The sequence below is a fragment of the Ornithodoros turicata genome, chromosome 8 (genome assembly GCF_037126465.1).
Source record: "Ornithodoros turicata isolate Travis chromosome 8, ASM3712646v1, whole genome shotgun sequence".
In the NCBI taxonomy this organism is placed as follows: domain Eukaryota; kingdom Metazoa; phylum Arthropoda; class Arachnida; order Ixodida; family Argasidae; genus Ornithodoros; species Ornithodoros turicata.
The window spans coordinates 6,904,995-6,927,249 of record NC_088208.1 but is presented as its reverse complement, the minus strand read 5'-3'; the positions used below and the strand labels follow the sequence as shown (position 1 = coordinate 6,927,249).

At 45.7% G+C, this 22,255-nt stretch overlaps 1 protein-coding gene across 3 annotated transcripts in view; it reads left to right on the top strand.

Annotated features, from left to right (window-relative positions):
- LOC135366430 (uncharacterized) overlaps nucleotides 1–22,255 on the top strand; it is a 94,324-nt gene that overhangs the window by 43,222 nt on the left and 28,847 nt on the right. For all 3 annotated transcript variants that reach the window (XM_064599130.1, XM_064599128.1, XM_064599129.1), the window contains exons 4-5: nucleotides 202–363; nucleotides 14,614–14,696. In XM_064599130.1, the coding sequence (XP_064455200.1) occupies nucleotides 202–363; nucleotides 14,614–14,696 (245 nt within the window). The remainder of the gene's footprint in view (nucleotides 1–201; nucleotides 364–14,613; nucleotides 14,697–22,255) is intronic.

Below are 22,255 nucleotides of genomic sequence, written 5' to 3'. Positions count from 1 at the left end.
AAGCGTTGTTCGGCTTCCCGCCTTTTCGTCGGGATGTCTGGGTGTGACTTCCCTGGTGTTCACTGAACGAACCGCGTCGGGGGGATATTGCCCCAGCAGTGTAGGCACATTTGAACGTGTAGAAGAGGCTGTCCAGCCTTATAGGTGCAAAGAAAAAGGAACATTTAAACGTGATCATTGACACTTAAGTTTTTCCCGCAGCACTTCTTTGATACCGTCCACTACGATACGTACAACTACGTATTCAGACGTCTGGACCTCGTCGAAATATATCATTCAGATAGTTGTCGACTGCAAGAATACCACGTGACGCAGGATAAGGTGGGCCTCCCCAGCAATTACTTCGCCGAAGACAGCTCATCGGTAAGATGGTCTCAACGAATATTGTAGGTGATTATGAAATTATATCGGAAGCGGAACTTGCATGAGTGAACTTTATGTATTTGTCCTGTTGTTCCAGCCTCAGAACATCAGTTCTCTCATGTTCAACAGTTGTCGCTTGCGTCGTTCCCGTCTTATGAATGTGTGTATGATCGAGTGAGCAAAAATGTCAGAGTTAAAGAAGGATGAGTGAGAGCGAGTGACTGGTTTGTCCCTTCAGATGACGCGCCCTTAGAAGTCGCCGGGGAGGTCTGTTAGCTTAGCTCAATTGGTATAGAGCCCTGGACCAGTCATCCAGAAGGTGTGGGTTCGAGTCCTACAGCTGGGTAACCTTTTCAGTGACTTTCATGTTTCGTCGCGGAACTAGCTTTTGCGTGCATAGCAGCTTTCCACCATACAGCCATAGGGCTGTAACGAATACATGAGACTCATACGCATAGCGCATACGCAGCCAGGCGCCCACAGCTCCCCATAGAACCCATAGTTTGAGGTAATTCAGACAACACTGGGCATACGACCAATGACAATGCGTCGTGATGCCTAGCAGCCAGTTAATCAGCAGCCTCTCCGTTTGGCTCGCTTTTCGGCCCGTCTTGGCTTCCATTGACTTCTACTGGTTTTCATGCCTGGCTGACCTTTCCTTTTTGCCTGCCTTTTTTTGTAATAAATATATCCCCCCCCCCTGGCGCCCGTTATTCCAATATAACTAAGACATTTATTGATGCAACGTATAGACTCAAATGTTTGACTCATATATTCACCGTACGTACAGGACGTTTCGTTCGTTGAATAGACTGCAACCAAACCAAGTTCGAACTTGCAAAACACAAACACAGTCTATTTCTGGAAGCAAGCAAGAGCCACGAGTGCGTGCAATTTCACAAACGAGCACCTGAGCAAATGAGCCCGTAAAAGAGTGAGCTGTCAGCAATTTCGAAACTTTGTCAACCAATCCCGGAGCGCGCAGCCTTTTTCGGCCAATGGGCTTTCGTCATGATGCCTGACGAAGTAATACCACGTGACTACACGTGACACGTCATACGCTTGCATGTCTCTGACATTCCCGCAGCACAAGACACACGCTGCTTGCTGTTTATGCATTGTAAACGTGAAATTCCCCTTCACGAAGTATGATTAATCAAACACGCCGGAACCTGGCGCAAATAATAGGCGACTACTACAGAAGTATATGAGATGCAGCACTGAACGGGCCTAATTTTTCAGGCCCGACCAATGCCCGGCTGCTACGGCCCGCACTGGGTCCGGGCCCACTCCGTACCGACTCTGTCCATGCTCCCAGGTCCATGGCTTCCATCCTCTCAGCCCGCACCTGCTCTTTGTGTTCTCGAGGCCTGGAGGCGTATTTAGATTTACTATAGAGCGTGGCGGCAGCGAGAAAAAGGACGCGGCTAACTGGTTCAGACTAAGGGGGTACACGTGAACGGAGCGGTTGTGTTTCTCTGCCGGCAAGCCGCTCTGTGCTTGGTTGCTTGGGAAGGCAGCGCGCAGCGGCGCGTGGGCGATATGTATGTATACCTTGCCCCCAGTTTAGTAATGACTCACCTCGGCTCTATTGCGCTACACCGGTGTTAGTTCCCCTTTGTCGAGCTCTCACGTGAACCAAATATATCAGAACACCTAACCGAACTGACCCTGATCGTGCTAGACTCTCAGCGCTCCCGTCACCCCAGTCGTCCCCAAATGTGTAAAATCCAGACCCATTACACGAAAAAAGCATAATCACATATAAAAAGTGATATTTCTCAGATGAGAATACCATGATATTCCATACCCAATGGAAAAAGAGTGACATAGAAATTGAGCTGTCCAGCCACACGAAGTATGTTCGCCCATACGCCCGACCATGGCCGGCGTTGTCAAGCCCGTACCTAGCCCGGGCCCAGTGGCTGGAACTCGAGCCCGGTTCAGGCCCGCATTAAAAAAAGCAAAACCCGGGCTCGGGCTTTCTGGTAAGCGTGGGCCCGTACTATGTTCTAGTATGAGCAGCGTTTAATACCCTTTGGCCTTCAACTCATCTAGAATCAATATCGCAGTTCAGAAATCTCAAAATCGAAACCAAGCGACAGCTTGGATACGTCCGCCATGTTGAAGTTTAGTCGCGCCGCCTACAAGTCAAGCTGAACGCGATATGTCGTCAGCTGCCGCAATGACCTTGTTAGCTAGAATCTTACATGTGTAATCTATCCCTGTTTAGTCGGTTGATTGCTATCTGCTTACTACTCACTGAGTTATCGCTACATGAAATGCATAATTTTGTTGCATGGTAAATTTTCACCTAGCAAACCGTCAAAAACTCAGAATTTCTATGAAAAAATGGCAAGGAAGCAAGCGAGCTGCTGAAGATGACGCATGATGTAAAACCCCAAGACTAGGGAACATGAAGGGAAAGACACAAACACGAAGTTTCAAGCGAGACTTTGAGACTTGGTGTTTGAGACTTGGTGTTTGTGTCTGTTCCCTTCATGTTTCCTAGTCTCTGGGTTTTACACCATGCATCAAAATTCTTGCGGCTGTCATACCACGGCGAGAGAGGTCGTGCTCGCGGTAACGTCATTATCGCTGTAGACGTTACAACTAAGAAGTGCGCCGACTAGAGCCTCGCACGGTCCAACTTTTCCGGACCCAACACGGACCGCGGGCTCATCGAAAACAGGACCTTCATGTTTCTATGCAGCCTGGCCCGACCCGGTGGCCCAAGTGTCTAGGGACTGGCCCGGTGACACAGCCTGTAGATTCTGGCCTAGTATTTCCAGCCGTGACGTACGCAATTCAACAGCTTATATCACAAAAGTAGTATAATTAGAAGTCCTATAGCCAAGAGTTTTCTCTAATCCAATCCAATTCTAATCCAATCCTAAGCCAAAATCCAGTTCTAAGGCAACACTTCATGTTGATTGGCTCATGCCAGGCCTACTGATCGTTGATTGGTTGACCGTAGCTCCGCTGCTTAATGCTAATTAGTTGGCTGGGCTCTGCCCACTTCACGTTGGTTGGCCCACGCTAAGCCCACCGATCGCTGATTGGTTGACCGTAGCTCCACCTCTTTATGCTAATTACTTGGCTCCGCCAACTTCACGCTGATTGGTGCTAGCCGATTGCTGAGCTCCGCTGATTGGTCCATTCTAAGCCTACTGATCACTCTCCCAGACTTTCTAAGCGCTCTGATTGGCCGCCGCCACCGATTGGCCCGTTCTAAGCCCACCTGGCTCGCTGGCCGTCCACCTGGCCGTCCACCTGGACTGGCTCGCTGAACATAGCCTTCATTAGCGCTCGCGAGGTGGCAGCGACCCCGCTGCGGCTTTATCTCAGATGTTCAAACTTACCTCGTGGCGCAGCTCTTCACTTGCTCCACCTACTTACTTCATGCTGATTGGTCCATTCTAAACCTACTGATTCAGACTTCTAAGCCGGTCTACGCGAAGCCTACTGATCACTCTCCCAGACTTTCCAGATGCCCTGATTAGCCATCCCCAATCCAAGCCTACCAATTTGCCCTTGCTGGCCTGTTCTAAGCCCACTGACACCAGATGGTGCAACTCTTCACTTGCTCTGCCTACTTCACGCTAATTGGTCCATTCTAAGTCTACTGATTGGCCCTTTTACACCGATTGGTCCATTCTAAGCCTACCGATGGCTGCCCCTGATTGGTCCACGCTACTTACCTTGTGGTGCAACTCTTTACTGGCTCCACCCACTTCGCGTTGATTGGTCCATTCTAAGCCTACTGACTTCTAAGCCAGTCCAAGCTAAGCCTACTGGTCACTCTATCAGCGCTCTAATTGGCCACTACCGATTGGCCCGTTCTAAGCCCACTGACACCAGATGGCACAACTCTTCACCAGCTCTGCCTACTTTATGCTGATTGGTCCATTCTAAGCCTACTGACTTCTAAGCCGAACCACGCTAAGCCTACTGATTGTCCCTTCACACCGAAGCCTACCGATGGCTGGTCCTGATTGGCGCACGCTAAGCCTACTGAACTGTGATTGGCTAGCCTGCATTTGTCGCTCCTAAACCACAATGCAGCGGCTTCAGACAAGACCCACGACAATTGTTGATTTGCCCTTTATTTGGTACAACAGCCTCCTGGTCCAGCAGCATCATAGAGCATGGGTTGGTTCACCTGCATCAGAGAGATCATTAGTCTATAATTCTATCTGGTCATCTCTTGCGCTCAGTGGTCGCTCAGCTCCCTCGATAGACACCGACTGCTGTCAGTTCATCTAACTGCAAGTGGTCTGCTCATTGGCCCATCTGACTACAATCCCCTCATTGGTCACTTATGTGTAGAGCTCCCTAACAGGCTCCAACTGCAATTGGTCACTTCCACTCATCGCTAGGCCCAACTGCTATTGGTCACTCCCTCTAATCTCTAGATGAGATAATACAAGTTTAACTGTGGGATATTGGAACTTTTACCATAAGATAGATTTGGATAAGATATAACATAAGATAGGGGCTGGTAAGCTCCAACTGCTATCGTCCCATGCCTCCATCCTGCTGCTCACTGGTTCACAATGAAACTTCTTCACATGCTCTGACGGCGCCAAAGAAGGTTCCCTACACATACAAGAGATGGCGCCATTTGTGATTACCCTCTTTGCAAAGATGGACAGCTGCGTCGCGAGTGTGAAGTCCATTGCATTGGTTACTCACTTCTATCCAACTGGTTCATACTTCTAGAGAGCCAGCGTTAGAAGGCTGAACAGCTTACATGCCTCCTTCTCCTGCTGTTCACATAGACACAGTTGCCCAAAAACATGTTCAGGGTACGATGTACACATCTCAAAACACGCTCTACATGAGTAAAGTTGGCTTCACCCGGTTGCATGCGTGCGTTAGGTGAAGCCCACCCCTGGGAACAAGCTTAGGATCGTTTTGTGTGTATGTGCATTGCACTTCATCCTAAAAATTTATTTCAATCAAGAAGAATGGCAAACGGTGCTATGGAGTGGGTTCATTCTTAAGAATGAATTTTGTCACAGACCCACAACAACAACAACAACAACAAAAAACATTATTAAACAGAGTGCACAAAACGATGCTAAGCAGGGAAGCCAGCACGCGTTCGAAATAAAAAAGCTGAGCAGGAAGAAGCACATGATCGAGAAAATATTGATAGTTGATGCTGAGCAGAGAAAAACAATTTGAATAATCAATAAACCCTATAGAGCACCTTTCCTTTCTTTTTCTTAATAAACATATCCCCCCCTATAGAGCTTGGGCTCGTTTTTATTTTAGACAGCATGCGTTGCACCTCAACACATGAAATTAACTAAATCCAGCAGAATGACAAAAGCATAGTGGTGCCATGTGGTGAAGCTTCGCACGTACTCAATCTTAAAAAAAAGAAGACCCATCCCAAGCTGAGTACCATGAAACACAATTTCACATTGCCTTCACAGCTCCCCCCAGTGTGCAAACAAAGCCAGTGCACACAACCCACCTCACACGCGTTCCTTCGAAACAGAGCACAACGACGCATTATGAACAAGTTCAACGCGGAAAAACCTTACCTTAAGAGCATCGCAGGCGGGCACATAGATTCACAAACTTGTCATTCACGCGACACCATGCAGCAATATCTCAAACACGAATTTCCGACGGCACGTGCAGAGCTCACGCGACTTTAGTCTGCCCATGTGGGGGTATATTGCAGTTTTACACAGTGCACTTCACCATAAGCAATTAATTAAATCAAGCAGAATGACAAAGCGTAGTGATGCTATGTGGTGAGGCTCCAACGCTTATTAAACCGAAATTGGTTGGTGCTATGCAGTGAAGCTTCACACGTACTCAACCCAAGCTGAGTATGAAGAAGCTCAATTCCAAATTGCCTCCACAGGACATCCCGCGCAGTCGCACCTCCGCGTTCCCTCTCTACTGCAAGCACCAATATTAGAAATATTAGGATGATGCAATGCTCCTCGCATTATGAACAAGTTCACCTCATCAAAAAAATTGGCTCACCTCATCACATCGGTATGACGCACGTAGATTCTTGTCGCGCGACGCGGCACAGCAGGTCACTGATTTCGGGCGCGTAGACAGCTCACACCATTTTAGACTGTCCGCGCGCACAGGCTCAACATGCGCCGATATAGGCACACCAAAATGTCGCGCACCTTCCAGGTTCACACCCGCGTGTCGAAAACTTACCTTGCCAGCCGCACAGAAAAGTAGATAGCCGGAACACATGCGCATAATTATACCCCCTCGGTCCGGTTGGGGCTATCCGTTTTATATCAATGCTTGCTTGTTTCCCCACGGTTGCAAGTCCGAGAAATTGGGTCACCTTGAAGATGAGCTTGCTGTTTTATACCAAAACGCACTTCCACCCGTCATACCCAAACTGAATTCATACTAGAACTCTGCGGCGGACCCTAGCGGAAAAAAGTGTTGCGTATGTTTCAAGGTGGTATAAATAGGCTTTCTCCGAGAAACTGGGTCACCTCGTAAATCATGTTTTCCGAGTTCTCGAGGCCGTGCGTACTAAAACGTATACCGAAAGTAAACAGTGATCACACAACGCTATGCGAAGAAAAAAACATCCCTATGACCGCACGTCACCACCTGCTCATTGCCGAAACAAGCTTTCTGTAAACAAAAGCGTCCGATAATGCAGTTTCCAAGAAGTTCCAAATGTCCTTCGCAGCTAACCGGCGCGCGCGCATCAGGCCGTTTCTGTGTGATTGTGTAAACAAAATCGCACCACCCTCCAAGGGCTCATTTGAGTTCTGTCCGTCGGTCGAATCTGGGTCCAGCGCACGACGAGGAAGGTACGTCCCACTATATTGTCTTCAAGATGAGAAGGTAACAGTTGTTCTCATTTTCAGTTCACTCGGTGTGCGTAGATACTTGCACTGAGAAGTAAGCAACATGTGTCCTCTGTTTTCGAGAAGCTGGATAAACCCGGTGATGGGGGCATTCAGAAAATGAGCATTGTTCCGGAAAATGAAAAGCTGGACGTGTTGGACTTACGCAAGCTGGACGCCGTGCACGGGGAGGCCGCGTACGCGGAACTCCTGGTGGAAAACGATAAACGCGTGAAGGTGCCCAGTCGTTTCAAGCGATTCACAGATGCTCTGACTTGTTTGATCACGCAGAACGTTTGGGATATGATATAAAATTGCTTTAAGAAAGCATGGTATCCTCTCCACAAACTATACTCGCTTAGTCGATGAATAAGCAATATCTTAGTCTTTTTATAGCCTTCCTACTCATATTACAGATATAACTAAGTAATCCCAGTGTTCAGTTATTGAGTGTATTATTTGGTACTGTGTATGCCACTCCTTCTATGGCATTTTTAATGTCAGAAGTATTCTTACTAAATATATATGTGTTATACTTCTATCTATATAGCTTCCATATCCATCACACAACACAGCAGTTTTTTTCTCTTAAAGCAAGAAATACTTTTATTTTACTGATGATTACATATGTGACACGTGGACTTTTGCTGGTCTCAGTCACTCTTTCTTCGAGCGAGTAAAGATGATTTCAGGCGATCCATTCATGAGCCTCCAGTTTCAGATCCGGTAATTCACGCATTTCTTGCAACTCTTACTCTGAATCGCCTAAAATGACTGGGCACCTTTACGCGTTTATCGTTTTCCATCAGGAGTTCCACGCACACGACCTCCCCCCTGTGCATGGCGTCTGGCTTGCGTAAGTCCAACACGTCCAGCTTTTCATTCTCATTTTCTGAATGCCCCCATCACCGGGTTTATCCAGCTTCTCGAAAACAGACGGCATGGTTTCTCAGTTTCTACGCACACCAAATGAACTGAAAATGAGAACAACTGTTACCTCCTCATCTTGAAGGCAATATAGTGAGACGTACCTTTCTCATCGTGCGCAGGACCTACAGTCGACCGACGGACGGAACTCAAGTGCACACTTGTAGGGTGGTGCGATTTTGTTTACACAATCACACAGGAACAGCCCGTTGCGCGCGGCCAATCATAGGGCTTAGAAAGTCTTGGAGAGTGATCAGTAGGATCAATCAGTGGAGCCAGTTAATTAGGGGCGGAGTTCGGCGATCGGCGTGCACCAATCAGTGTGAAAGAGCCACGTAATTAGCGTAAAGGGGCGGAGTCAACCAATCAGTAGGCTTAGCATGGGCCAATCAGCGTGAGGTGGGCGGAGCTAAGCAACTAATTAGCATAAAGGGTGGAGCTATGATTGACCAATCAACGATCATTAGGCTTGGCGTGGATCAATCAACGTGAAGTGGGCGAAGCTCATGGCGTCTGTTTGCGTGTCGCGTGTTTGCGCGTTCTGTGACATCTCAGTGTTGCGTACTTTCTTTCTGTCGCAATCACCACCACCCCCACCACTAATCATCATCATCAGCATCATCATCGCCATCTTCCTGCTCACCTTCATTGGCATCATCATTCAAGGAGTTTTCCACCAAAGTAACTTGTGCAAGTGATCTGGATTTGCGGGCCTCACATTAGTGAGGCCAAAATCTCCATTTTATTTTTTCCTTGAAACCAAACCAAACCAACTAATGGCGGCCAATCAGATGGCTTTTGAATTGGCTTGTGTTGGCTTAGAACTGGATTTTGGCTTAGGATTGGATTATAATTGGATTGGATTAGAGAAAACTCTTGGCTATAGGGCTTCTAATTATACTACTCACAAATTTATAAGAAGAGAAGACACGGCCACAAACATACAAGAACCGTCGGCTTAACGCCACAACAGCACGAGACCAAATTAAATCTAGGACGCACGCGGGCAAGCGCGTTACCGTTACACTACCCTGTTTTTGTGGATGTATAGAGGGTGCCGTCGACAAACTCCTCCCAATCCTTATCCCTTTCACCAAGCTTTGCGAACGAGTTTGTGAAATACATGACGAGTCAGGAGCAATGGTCAGAAGCAAGTTCTAGAGGATCGAATCATACCAATAATGCAGTGTCCTTTGCTTGTTTTGCAAATAATATGCTCAGGAGAGACGCAATCACGTGATGATATGAACTAATAGCCCTGCGTTGCGTGGAATTGGCTTCGCGACCCCGTCGAGCCTGACAACCAGGATTCGGAAACATGTTTGTCGGCGCGGGCCCGGCCCGGCCCGCAGTGTTGGCATGTGTTGTCGGCCCTGGGCCCGTACAGGACTCTAGTGCCGACATGTACTCTGTACTGTAGTGCAGAGCTCGGCATTTTGACTCAAGATGACTCAATGACGATCACAATCATCTGATATAGGGCCGTGGCAGCGAAGTTTGCACAGCGCCATTTCGGGCCCAAACGGCCACGGATCCCAACAGTAGGTCGTTTCATCAGCGGGTTTTGCATGGTGTCTCAAACGGTATGGTGCCAAGGAAACCTACAAAACCTGTAGGAAGTCCACAGAAAAAGTGGTGCTTCTTGAAAAGAGCGAACAACTCGAGACCGTGTATTTGAAAGTGGCGCGTCGTCTGCTAAACTACCGCGTGTTGCATAATTTTGGGCGATGACCTTGCTGCTCACTCGCGCCACCTGGCCCAGGGAAACAGGTCTATTGTGTGCGCCCATTTCAGTCGTACTGGTAATCAGCGGTGTCTGCTATATGGCGTCCGTCATCTCGTACTCGCAGGAAAACTATTTGCAGCGTCGGTGCGATACTGTACGCACTCAGCCGAGGATCGCTAGCTGGTTATCGCAGGCTACCACGCTACGAGGAAAAACAGTGGCACTGGTGATTGCCGTCACACGTTCGCGATATTATAGAGCGTGATCATGGGGCATTACTAGTGCACTCATACGATAGCGATAACAACACACGTCCCAAGCAGCACAATGTACTGAAAGTCGAGTCCAATAGGGGTGAACGGGTAGGTGGAAGACCTTCAACGAAGTGGCGAAACTAAAGAACATTGATAAGACACATACCGTCCACCCCTATTGCACTCGACTTTCGGTACATTGTGCTGCTTGGGGTGCCACCCCACAGCGCCAGCGGCTGACGCTGTATCATCGCTGATATCATACAGGAGCGGTCTGCGAGAGAAAACAGATATTTCATTTTCAGGGGCGAGAGGGTATGTTACCATAAATAGCGACAGTCTGTTGGTTGTAAATTCTTACTATAGGAGTTACAATTTGGGCGGGCTTCCCGTCGTAGGCACAGGAACGACAAAAAATAAAATAAAATAATAATAATAGCTTTATTAACGTGCTCAAGAACAGCCGAAGCCTTGGTATTGGCGCACGTAGACAATACAGTACATACAAATATACAGGGTGTTTCAAAAAACGTGTCATTCGGACTTTATAAAACAACGGGGCGACGGAAAAATACGGGGTAAACGGCATTGTGTGGCAACTGAATTTGCCATCTTGAAAAAAATATTTTCATTTGGTATTAATTAAAATAAATTGAATTTCTTTCATTGAACTCCAAAATTTCCCAAGTCAACGTAACGTTTTTTTTACAGAATTAGAGAGCCCGTGGCGAACTTAGTCAGATCCACTAAGAAATCCGCTCGATATTGCAAATGGAACTGCCCAAAAAAAGTCCCGAAATTGAGGCTTCAAAGTTTCGGGTATTCAACGGCGCACCAAATAAGACGCAAAGATTCGTGGAGAGGAGGACATGCTCCTGCCCCCATGAAAGATAGAAGGTCGAAAAAACACAGGTCGGGAAAAAAGAGGCGGAATCATTTTTGTTTGCCGATTATCAACGTATGGTGGAATGTCACCTGCCTTGTTATCTGCGCGTCTTGTGCTGCACGCCGGTTTGGCGATAAACTGTTCTAGCTTCATGGGGGCAGGAGCATGTACTCCCTCCGCGCATTTTTCCGGCTGATTTGGTGCGCTGTTCAATACCCGAAACTTGTGAAGCCTCAACTTCGGGACTTTTTTTCGGCAGTTCCATTTGCAATATCGAGCTGATTTCTTGGTGGATCTGACTAAGTTTGCTACGGGCTCTCAAATTCTGTAAAAAAACGTTAGGTTGAGTTGGGAAATTTTGAAGTTCAATTAAAGAAATTCAATTTATGTTAATTAAAATCAAATTAAAATATTTTTGCAACATGGCAAATTCAGTTGCCACACAAGTGCCCTTTACCCCGTATTTTTCCGTCGCCCCGTCTTTTTATAAAGTCCGAATGACACGTTTTTTGAAACACCCTGTATAGAGAGTAAGTAAAACATGACATATTCGGGATATATTCACGAACAATAACTTAACAGGAAGATATTCACATTGATACATACAGTAGAAACATACAGATACATACAACAACAATAATAGTAACTGGTGGGTTTATTATCATTAATAATAATAGGGGTTTACGTCGCGAGAAAGCTGAGATCATGAGCGGCGCCACAGTGGTCGGTCTGAAGATTTCTTTTGCCCACCTGACGGTCACCTGCGATGAAAGAACACCATACGGTACCCCGTATTTAACGTCCCTCGCGGAAGACGGCGTGTCTAAGCAACTTGTACCCTGCCACCAAGTTGCTGGCGTGCTCGGCCGGGTTCGAACCCGCGATCTTGTGATCATAAGGCGAACACGCTACACCGATGAGCCGCTGAGGCCGGTAACGACCAAAACGAGCGCAACGCAGAATAACGTTTCAGGTTGCAAACTCTGTATGCAATAAGGGGATAAGTCAACTTATCCCCTTTTTACTATTTTTACTGCGATGACATCCACATACCAGTATGCACCTGTGAATGAAAATTTAGGACGTTATTGTGATTTGCTGGCCTGCTACAGCATGGTGAAAAACGGGAAATGCATGTGTGTCAATGGGACGGACAATCAGATCAAGCCCCTTTTCTCGGTTTGCGATTTTTGGACTTATCCCCTTATTGCATACTGAGGTTCAATTGTCCCAACAGTATACAACAAAATGCGCATCGGCATCGATACGGGATACGATACAAAAGAATCGGTCATGCCACACACACAAAAAAAAAAGTAAGCGCGAGCTGTTTCAACTTCAAGCAAACAACACCGGCCTTCAAAGCGTCGCAGCTTGTGATGGCCCATGAAATCATTATACATGTAAGTGCGCCATTTCGTAGTCCGGTTGTATTGAGATTGCCTTTTTGCACCGCCGTTGGACGCCACAGTGCGCTCGCATTCTCGGGCCAGCGAGATAAGATGGCAGCTGAGGACAAACCCGCCATGACACACACCCGCCATTGTTGTAACTACCCTCAAGCGGGTACTTTTGGCAAAACTGCCATCTTGTCCTGGTCGCACTCCATAGAAAACGTCATTTTGAGGTCATGTGACTTTGTTTACATGTCGTTTTGCCACTTACCGACATATTTTCGCCGTCATAACACCAAGAGATTACCGTATTTTGCCAGCGTAAACTATGCGGTGCTTCTTCCGCAACATGGTATCCCATTTCTCCTTAGTTTAAGTACATCGCATCGGCTCTGTAACCCTGAACGCGCAGTCGTCATCGCGTCCTTGGAAGTTGTCAACAATACGAGGCTTTGTGTGTAAAACTGCGCGTTTTACTGTGAGGTTATCGGATAAAAATAATTACCGTGATCGAAAAACATTCAAAAAGTCGTCCAGAAACAACAACCGCCGATCACGGCCGCCGCCATCTTTAAGGTCACGTGTGCCTTGACGTTTGCTGTCACGTGCGACCGAGACGTGTCCAGGCTGCATTGCGTTCGCCCAGCATGCTTTCGTCTACGGAAGAATACATTGGATGCCCCTGGATTGGATGTCCCTGCGCAGCTGAGCGCAACCGTAAAAACTTCCCTCCTCATTCATGTTGCATCAGCCTTGCTTATGATAGTCGCAAGTCCCTCGTCGATATGATTGCAATCACGTCAGACTCTTCGCTTCGGTGATTGTGCATATCGTGATGTATCGTACGCATGAGTCTTTTTGCCGAGGTCTGCTGTAGCGTCATTGTTTGCGTCATATTCCGAAGAAAAAAAAATAAAAAGCCAGCACGAATGTGTGTGTCGCCCACGAATACGGGGTTAAACACGAGGGGTGCACACCTGGCGCAATGACAGACAGAAGGCGCGAGAGTTCCGTCACTTGCGTCGTTTGCGATTTGCCACAAAGACAAACAAACAACTCAATTGGCGCTTCCCTCTCCTTTGCAAGAAGGCTGCCAATGCAGAACCAATCGCCATGAGATATCATTTGAGGAGATCAATGGGAGGCCGCTCCGCGTTGTCGAGCTTCCTGTGATGGGATCAATGACGCTGGAGGCAACGGAGTATGAATCGCGTTCTCTTTCTTCCCTTTAATGTGTGGGGAAATTTTGAGACCTCTGGGGAAGGTGAGTAAGAAAATTATACTTCTGTCTACAGGGTGAATTTAGGAAAGGTTACACATTTTGATCGCGTTTTAAAAACACACGATAATGTCTCTGGTGCTTCAACCTTTGCAGACTTGTAGTCACCCGCCTGAAGTTTTATCCATATTTTTTTCATATGCTCACACATTGTAGAAAAAAAGTTTGAAGCAAAGCAAATTCTCACACCATGCATTTCCTATGGCCTATACCGCCCACAAATCGCCATTTTCCCCTCTGTTGGCTTCACGTTCCGTGGAGGACTTCATGTTTCTGTAAAAAAAAAAAGAGGTTCGCTTGGCGATTTTCAAAGTTCAATTGAAAAAATAAATTTCCCGCAATTAAAGAGTGTCCAAAGCCTTCCTCGATGGTTGCGAAAGTTTTGCAGAAGGTAATTGCCGAAAGTCAGACAATCCTCCGCCGAGTACGTAGCCAGTTAGAAATTCATAATCACGCAAGAAATTCAATATCACTTTATAGGTGAAACAATATTATGCAATATATGTATAACAACATACACTTCATTCCTTCCCTTATTTCCGATTGTGCCTTCAGGCTTAGATTACAATATTCTGTTATTTTCTCATCTCCTTTCTATCATAGACTTGCCACTCAAATACTTGCAGCAGCGTTTTCAAGCCCATGTACGTAACGCTATAGCGTTAGCCATGTAACCATGTATTAACCATGTGTTAAGCATGTACGTAACCATGTAACGCTATAGCGTAACTCTACTTCCAGAGTTTGATCTTGTAAGAGGTTGCACGTAAATTCAGTGTTTGGAGCACAGCTATCACTAGCTCGACAGGTTGCATAACAGTTATTAAGACAGCCATGTACGGGAATGATGATAATATTGATGCACGATACCGTACTGCGTACAACGGCTTCACACAGTCGCAAGCGTAACCACAACTACTTTCCCTGCAGGAAGATTATCCTGGTGATCCGGGATATGTACAAGTCGGAGCTGTTACGACTGTCACTGGAAAAGTTTATGATGCCGCAAAAACGTAAGTGACTTTTGAACGGCAGTCTACTGAGCACGCAAAACATATAATGCACGACAAAAATGGCAAAAATGAAAACACTGAAAGCTGTCTTTGTAACGTACAAGCCTTCATGCATAATTCAAATATGACAGTCGTCGAAAAATTCAGAGAGTGCCGGGATTTAAAGCACGGGCAGGTTTCCTTGGACAGAGACACAATTATGTGATATTCTTTTCCTCGCAATGGATTTCCAGTTCCAATCTCCAGTTCGGTTTCCCCATGAAGCTTCCAATTGATGACGAGTTCATGCGTAAACGAACCATAGGTTGCTTTTCGTTTTGTAAGCCTTCCAACGCACACAGGTCCTACTCAAGTGTTGCAATTGGTTTGCATCTATAGTTCGGTTTCCCCATGAAGCTTTCAATTCATGGCGAGTTCATACGTAATCGAACCATAGGTTGCTTTTCGTTTTGTAAGCCTTACAACGCACACAGGTCCTACTCAAGTGTTGCAATTGGTTTGCATCTATAGTTCGGTTTCCCCATGAAGCTTTCAATTCATGGCGAGTTCATACGTAATCGAACCATAGGTTGCTTTTCGTTTTGTAAGCCTTACAACGCACACAGGTCCTACTCAAGTGTTGCAATTGGTTTGCATCTATAGTTCGGTTTCCCCATGAAGCTTTCAATTCATGGCGAGTTCATACGTAATCGAACCATAGGTTGCTTTTCGTTTTGTAAGCCTTACAACGCACACAGGTCCTACTCAAGTGTTGCAATTGGTTTGCATCTATAGTTCGGTTTCCCCATGAAGCTTTCAATTCATGGCGAGTTCATACGTAATCGAACCATAGGTTGCTTTTCGTTTTGTAAGCCTTACAACGCACACAGGTCCTACTCAAGTGTTGCAATTGGTTTGCATCTATAGTTCGGTTTCCCCATGAAGCTTTCAATTCATGGCGAGTTCATACGTAATCGAACCATAGGTTGCTTTTCGTTTTGTAAGCCTTACAACGCACACAGGTCCTACTCAAGTGTTGCAATTGGTTTGCATCTATAGTTCGGTTTCCCCATGAAGCTTTCAATTCATGGCGAGTTCATACGTAATCGAACCATAGGTTGCTTTTCGTTTTGTAAGCCTTCCAACGCACACAGGTCCTACTCAAGTGTTGCAATTGGTTTGCATCTATAGTTCGGTTTCCCCATGAAGCTTTCAATTCATGGCGAGTTCATACGTAATCGAACCATAGGTTGCTTTTCGTTTTGTAAGCCTTACAACGCACACAGGTCCTACTCAAGTGTTGCAATTGGTTTGCATCTATAGTTCGGTTTCCCCATGAAGCTTTCAATTCATGGCGAGTTCATACGTAATCGAACCATAGGTTGCTTTTCGTTTTGTAAGCCTTCCAACGCACACAGGTCCTACTCAAGTGTTGCAATTGGTTTGCATCTATAGTTCGGTTTCCCCATGAAGCTTTCAATTCATGGCGAGTTCATACGTAATCGAACCATAGGTTGCTTTTCGTTTTGTAAGCCTTACAACGCACACAGGTCCTACTCAAGTGTTGCAATTGGTTTGCATCTATAGTTCGGTTTCCCCATGAAGCTTTCAATTCATGGCGAGTTCATACGTAATCGAACCATAGGTTGCTTTTCGTTTTGTAAGCCTTACAACGCACACAGGTCCTACTCAAGTGTTGCAATTGGTTTGCATCTATAGTTCGGTTTCCCCATGAAGCTTTCAATTCATGGCGAGTTCATACGTAATCGAACCATAGGTTGCTTTTCGTTTTGTAAGCCTTACAACGCACACAGGTCCTACTCAAGTGTTGCAATTGGTTTGCATCTATAGTTCGGTTTCCCCATGAAGCTTTCAATTCATGGCGAGTTCATACGTAATCGAACCATAGGTTGCTTTTCGTTTTGTAAGCCTTACAACGCACACAGGTCCTACTCAAGTGTTGCAATTGGTTTGCATCTATAGTTCGGTTTCCCCATGAAGCTTTCAATTCATGGCGAGTTCATACGTAATCGAACCATAGGTTGCTTTTCGTTTTGTAAGCCTTCCAACGCACACAGGTCCTACTCAAGTGTTGCAATTGGTTTGCATCTATAGTTCGGTTTCCCCATGAAGCTTTCAATTCATGGCGAGTTCATACGTAATCGAACCATAGGTTGCTTTTCGTTTTGTAAGCCTTACAACGCACACAGGTCCTACTCAAGTGTTGCAATTGGTTTGCATCTATAGTTCGGTTTCCCCATGAAGCTTTCAATTCATGGCGAGTTCATACGTAATCGAACCATAGGTTGCTTTTCGTTTTGTAAGCCTTCCAACGCACACATGTCTTACTCAAGTGTTGCAATTGGTTTGCGTCTCTAGTTCGATTTCCCTATGAAGCTTTCAATTCATGGCGAGTTCATACGTAATCGAACCATAGGTTGCTTTTCGTTTTGTAAGCCTTCCAACGCACACAGGTCTTACTCAAGTGTTGCAGTTGGTTTGCGTCTTAAGTTCGGTTTCCCCATGAAGCTTTCAATTCATGGCGAGTTCATAGGTAATCGAACCATAGGTTGATTTTCGTTTTGTAAGCCTTCCAACGCACACAGGTCTTACTCAAGTGTTGCCAGTTGGTTTGCGTCTTAAGTTCGGTTTCCACATGAAGCTTTGAATTCATGGCGAGTTCATAGGTAATCGAACCATAGGTTGATTTTCGTTTTGTAAGCCTTCCAACGCACACAGGTCTTACTCAAGTGTTGCAGTTGGTTTGCGTCTTAAGTTCGGTTTCCCCATGAAGCTTTCAATTCATGGCGAGTTCATAGGTAATCGAACCATAGGTTGATTTTCGTTTTGTAAGCCTTCCAACGCACACAGGTCTTACTCAAGTGTTGCAGTTGGTTTGCGTCTCTAGTTCGGTTTCCCCATGAAGCTTTCAATTCATGGCGAGTTCATACGTAATCGAACCATAGGTTGCTTTTCGTTTTGTAAGCCTTCCAACGCACACAGGTCTTACTCAAGTGTTGCAGTTGGTTTGCGTCTTAAGTTCGGTTTCCCCATGAAGCTTTGAATTCATGGCGAGTTCATAGGTAATCGAACCATAGGTTGATTTTCGTTTTGTAAGCCTTCCAACGCACACAGGTCTTACTCAAGTGTTGCAGTTGGTTTGCGTCTTAAGTTCGGTTTCCCCATGAAGCTTTCAATTCATGGCGAGTTCATACGTAATCGAACCATAGGTTGCTTTTCGTTTTGTAAGCCTTCCAACGCACACAGGTCTTACTCAAGTGTTGCAGTTGGTTTGCGTCTCTAGTTCGGTTTCCCCATGAAGCTTTCAATTCATGGCGAGTTCATAGGTAATCGAACCATAGGTTGATTTTCGTTTTGTAAGCCTTCCAACGCACACAGGTCTTACTCAAGTGTTGCAGTTGGTTTGCGTCTCTAGTTCGGTTTCCCCATGAAGCTTTCAATTCATGGCGAGTTCATACGTAATCGAACCATAGGTTGCTTTTCGTTTTGTAAGCCTCCCAACGCACACAGGTCTTACTCAAGTGTTGCAGTTGGCTGGCGTCTTAAGTTCGGTTTCCCCATGAAGCTTTGAATTCATGGCGAGTTCATAGGTAATCGAACCATAGGTTGATTTATGGCGAGTTCATACGTAATCGAACCATAGGTTGCTTTTCGTTTTGTAAGCCTTCCAACGCACACAGGTCTTACTCAAGTGTTGCAGTTGGTTTGCGTCTCTAGTTCGGTTTCCCCATGAAGGTTTCAGTTCATGGCGAGTTCATAGGTAATCGAACCATAGGTTGATTTTCGTTTTGTAAGCCTTCCAACGCACACAGGTCTTACTCAAGTGTTGCAGTTGGTTTGCGTCTCTAGTTCGGTTTCCCCATGAAGCTTTCAATTCATGGCGAGTTCATAGGTAATCGAACCATAGGTTGATTTTCGTTTTGTAAGTCTTCCAACGCACACAGGTCTTACTCAAGTGTTGCAGTTGGTTTGCGTCTCTAGTTCGGTTTCCCCATGAAGCTTTCAATTCATGGCGAGTTCATACGTAATCGAACCATAGGTTGCTTTTCGTTTTGTAAGCCTTCCAACGCACACATGTCTTACTCAAGTGTTGCAGTTGGTTTGCGTCTCTAGTTCGGTTTCCCCATGAAGCTTTCAATTCATGGCGAGTTCATACGTAATCGAACCATAGGTTGCTTTTCGTTTTGTAAGTCTTCCAACGCACACAGGTCTTACTCAAGTGTTGCAGTTGGTTTGCGTCTCTAGTTCGGTTTCCCCATGAAGCTTTCAATTCATGGCGAGTTCATACGTAATCGAACCATAGGTTGCTTTTCGTTTTGTAAGTCTTCCAACGCACACAGGTCTTACTCAAGTGTTGCAGTTGGTATGCGTCTCTAGTTCGGTTTCCCCATGAAGCTTTCAATTCATGGCGAGTTCATACGTAATCGAACCATAGGTTGCTTTTCGTTTTGTAAGCCTTCCAACGCACACATGTCTTACTCAAGTGTTGCAATTGGTTTGCGTCTCTAGTTCGATTTCCCTATGAAGCTTTCAATTCATGGCGAGTTCATACGTAATCGAACCATAGGTTGCTTTTCGTTTTGTAAGCCTTCCAACGCACACAGGTCTTACTCAAGTGTTGCAGTTGGTTTGCGTCTTAAGTTCGGTTTCCCCATGAAGCTTTGAATTCATGGCGAGTTCATAGGTAATCGAACCATAGGTTGATTTTCGTTTTGTAAGCCTGCCAACGCACACAGGTCTTACTCAAGTGTTGCAGTTGGTTTGCGTCTTAAGTTCGGTTTCCCCATGAAGCTTTCAATTCATGGCGAGTTCATAGGTAATCGAACCATAGGTTGATTTTTGTTTTGTAAGCCTTCCAACGCACACAGGTCTTACTCAAGTGTTGCAGTTGGTTTGCGTCTTAAGTTCGGTTTCCCCATGAAGCTTTGAATTCATGGCGAGTTCATAGGTAATCGAACCATAGGTTGATTTTCGTTTTGTAAGCCTTCCAACGCACACAGGTCTTACTCAAGTGTTGCAGTTGGTTTGCGTCTTAAGTTCGGTTTCCCCATGAAGCTTTGAATTCATGGCGAGTTCATAGGTAATCGAACCATAGGTTGATTTTCGTTTTGTAAGCCTTCCAACGCACACAGGTCTTACTCAAGTGTTGCAGTTGGTTTGCGTCTTAAGTTCGGTTTCCCCATGAAGCTTTCAATTCATGGCGAGTTCATAGGTAATCGAACCATAGGTTGATTTTCGTTTTGTAAGCCTTCCAACGCACACAGGTCTTACTCAAGTGTTGCAGTTGGTTTGCGTCTCTAGTTCGGTTTCCCCATGAAGCTTTCAATTCATGGCGAGTTCATACGTAATCGAACCATAGGTTGCTTTTCGTTTTGTAAGCCTTCCAACGCACACAGGTCTTACTCAAGTGTTGCAGTTGGTTTGCGTCTTAAGTTCGGTTTCCCCATGAAGCTTTGAATTCATGGCGAGTTCATAGGTAATCGAACCATAGGTTGATTTTCGTTTTGTAAGCCTTCCAACGCACACAGGTCTTACTCAAGTGTTGCAGTTGGTTTGCGTCTTAAGTTCGGTTTCCCCATGAAGCTTTCAATTCATGGCGAGTTCATACGTAATCGAACCATAGGTTGCTTTTCGTTTTGTAAGCCTTCCAACGCACACAGGTCTTACTCAAGTGTTGCAGTTGGTTTGCGTCTCTAGTTCGGTTTCCCCATGAAGCTTTCAGTTCATGGCGAGTTCATAGGTAATCGAACCATAGGTTGATTTTCGTTTTGTAAGCCTTCCAACGCACACAGGTCTTACTCAAGTGTTGCAGTTGGTTTGCGTCTCTAGTTCGGTTTCCCCATGAAGCTTTCAATTCATGGCGAGTTCATAGGTAATCGAACCATAGGTTGATTTTCGTTTTGTAAGTCTTCCAACGCACACAGGTCTTACTCAAGTGTTGCAGTTGGTTTGCGTCTCTAGTTCGGTTTCCCCATGAAGCTTTCAATTCATGGCGAGTTCATACGTAATCGAACCATAGGTTGCTTTTCGTTTTGTAAGTCTTCCAACGCACACAGGTCTTACTCAAGTGTTGCAGTTGGTTTGCGTCTCTAGTTCGGTTTCCCCATGAAGCTTTCAATTCATGGCGAGTTCATACGTAATCGAACCATAGGTTGCTTTTCGTTTTGTAAGTCTTCCAACGCACACAGGTCTTACTCAAGTGTTGCAGTTGGTTTGCGTCTCTAGTTCGGTTTCCCCATGAAGCTTTCAATTCATGGCGAGTTCATACGTAATCGAACCATAGGTTGCTTTTCGTTTTGTAAGTCTTCCAACGCACACAGGTCTTACTCAAGTGTTGCAGTTGGTTTGCGTCTCTAGTTCGGTTTCCCCATGAAGCTTTCAATTCATGGCGAGTTCATACGTAATCGAACCATAGGTTGCTTTTCGTTTTGTAAGTCTTCCAACGCACACAGGTCTTACTCAAGTGTTGCAGTTGGTTTGCGTCTCTAGTTCGGTTTCCCCATGAAGCTTTCAATTCATGGCGAGTTCATACGTAATCGAACCATAGGTTGCTTTTCGTTTTGTAAGCCTTCCAACGCACACATGTCTTACTCAAGTGTTGCAATTGGTTTGCGTCTCTAGTTCGATTTCCCTATGAAGCTTTCAATTCATGGCGAGTTCATACGTAATCGAACCATAGGTTGCTTTTCGTTTTGTAAGCCTTCCAACGCACACAGGTCTTACTCAAGTGTTGCAGTTGGTTTGCGTCTTAAGTTCGGTTTCCCCATGAAGCTTTCAATTCATGGCGAGTTCATACGTAATCGAACCATAGGTTGCTTTTCGTTTTGTAAGCCTTCCAACGCACACAGGTCTTACTCAAGTGTTGCAGTTGGTTTGCGTCTCTAGTTCGGTTTCCCCATGAAGCTTTCAATTCATGGCGAGTTCATAGGTAATCGAACCATAGGTTGATTTTCGTTTTGTAAGCCTTCCAACGCACACAGGTCTTACTCAAGTGTTGCAGTTGGTTTGCGTCTCTAGTTCGGTTTCCCCATGAAGCTTTCAATTCATGGCGAGTTCATACGTAATCGAACCATAGGTTGCTTTTCGTTTTGTAAGCCTTCCAACGCACACAGGTCTTACTCAAGTGTTGCAGTTGGCTGGCGTCTTAAGTTCGGTTTCCCCATGAAGCTTTGAATTCATGGCGAGTTCATAGGTAATCGAACCATAGGTTGATTTATGGCGAGTTCATACGTAATCGAACCATAGGTTGCTTTTCGTTTTGTAAGCCTTCCAACGCACACAGGTCTTACTCAAGTGTTGCAGTTGGTTTGCGTCTCTAGTTCGGTTTCCCCATGAAGGTTTCAGTTCATGGCGAGTTCATAGGTAATCGAACCATAGGTTGATTTTCGTTTTGTAAGCCTTCCAACGCACACAGGTCTTACTCAAGTGTTGCAGTTGGTTTGCGTCTCTAGTTCGGTTTCCCCATGAAGCTTTCAATTCATGGCGAGTTCATAGGTAATCGAACCATAGGTTGATTTTCGTTTTGTAAGTCTTCCAACGCACACAGGTCTTACTCAAGT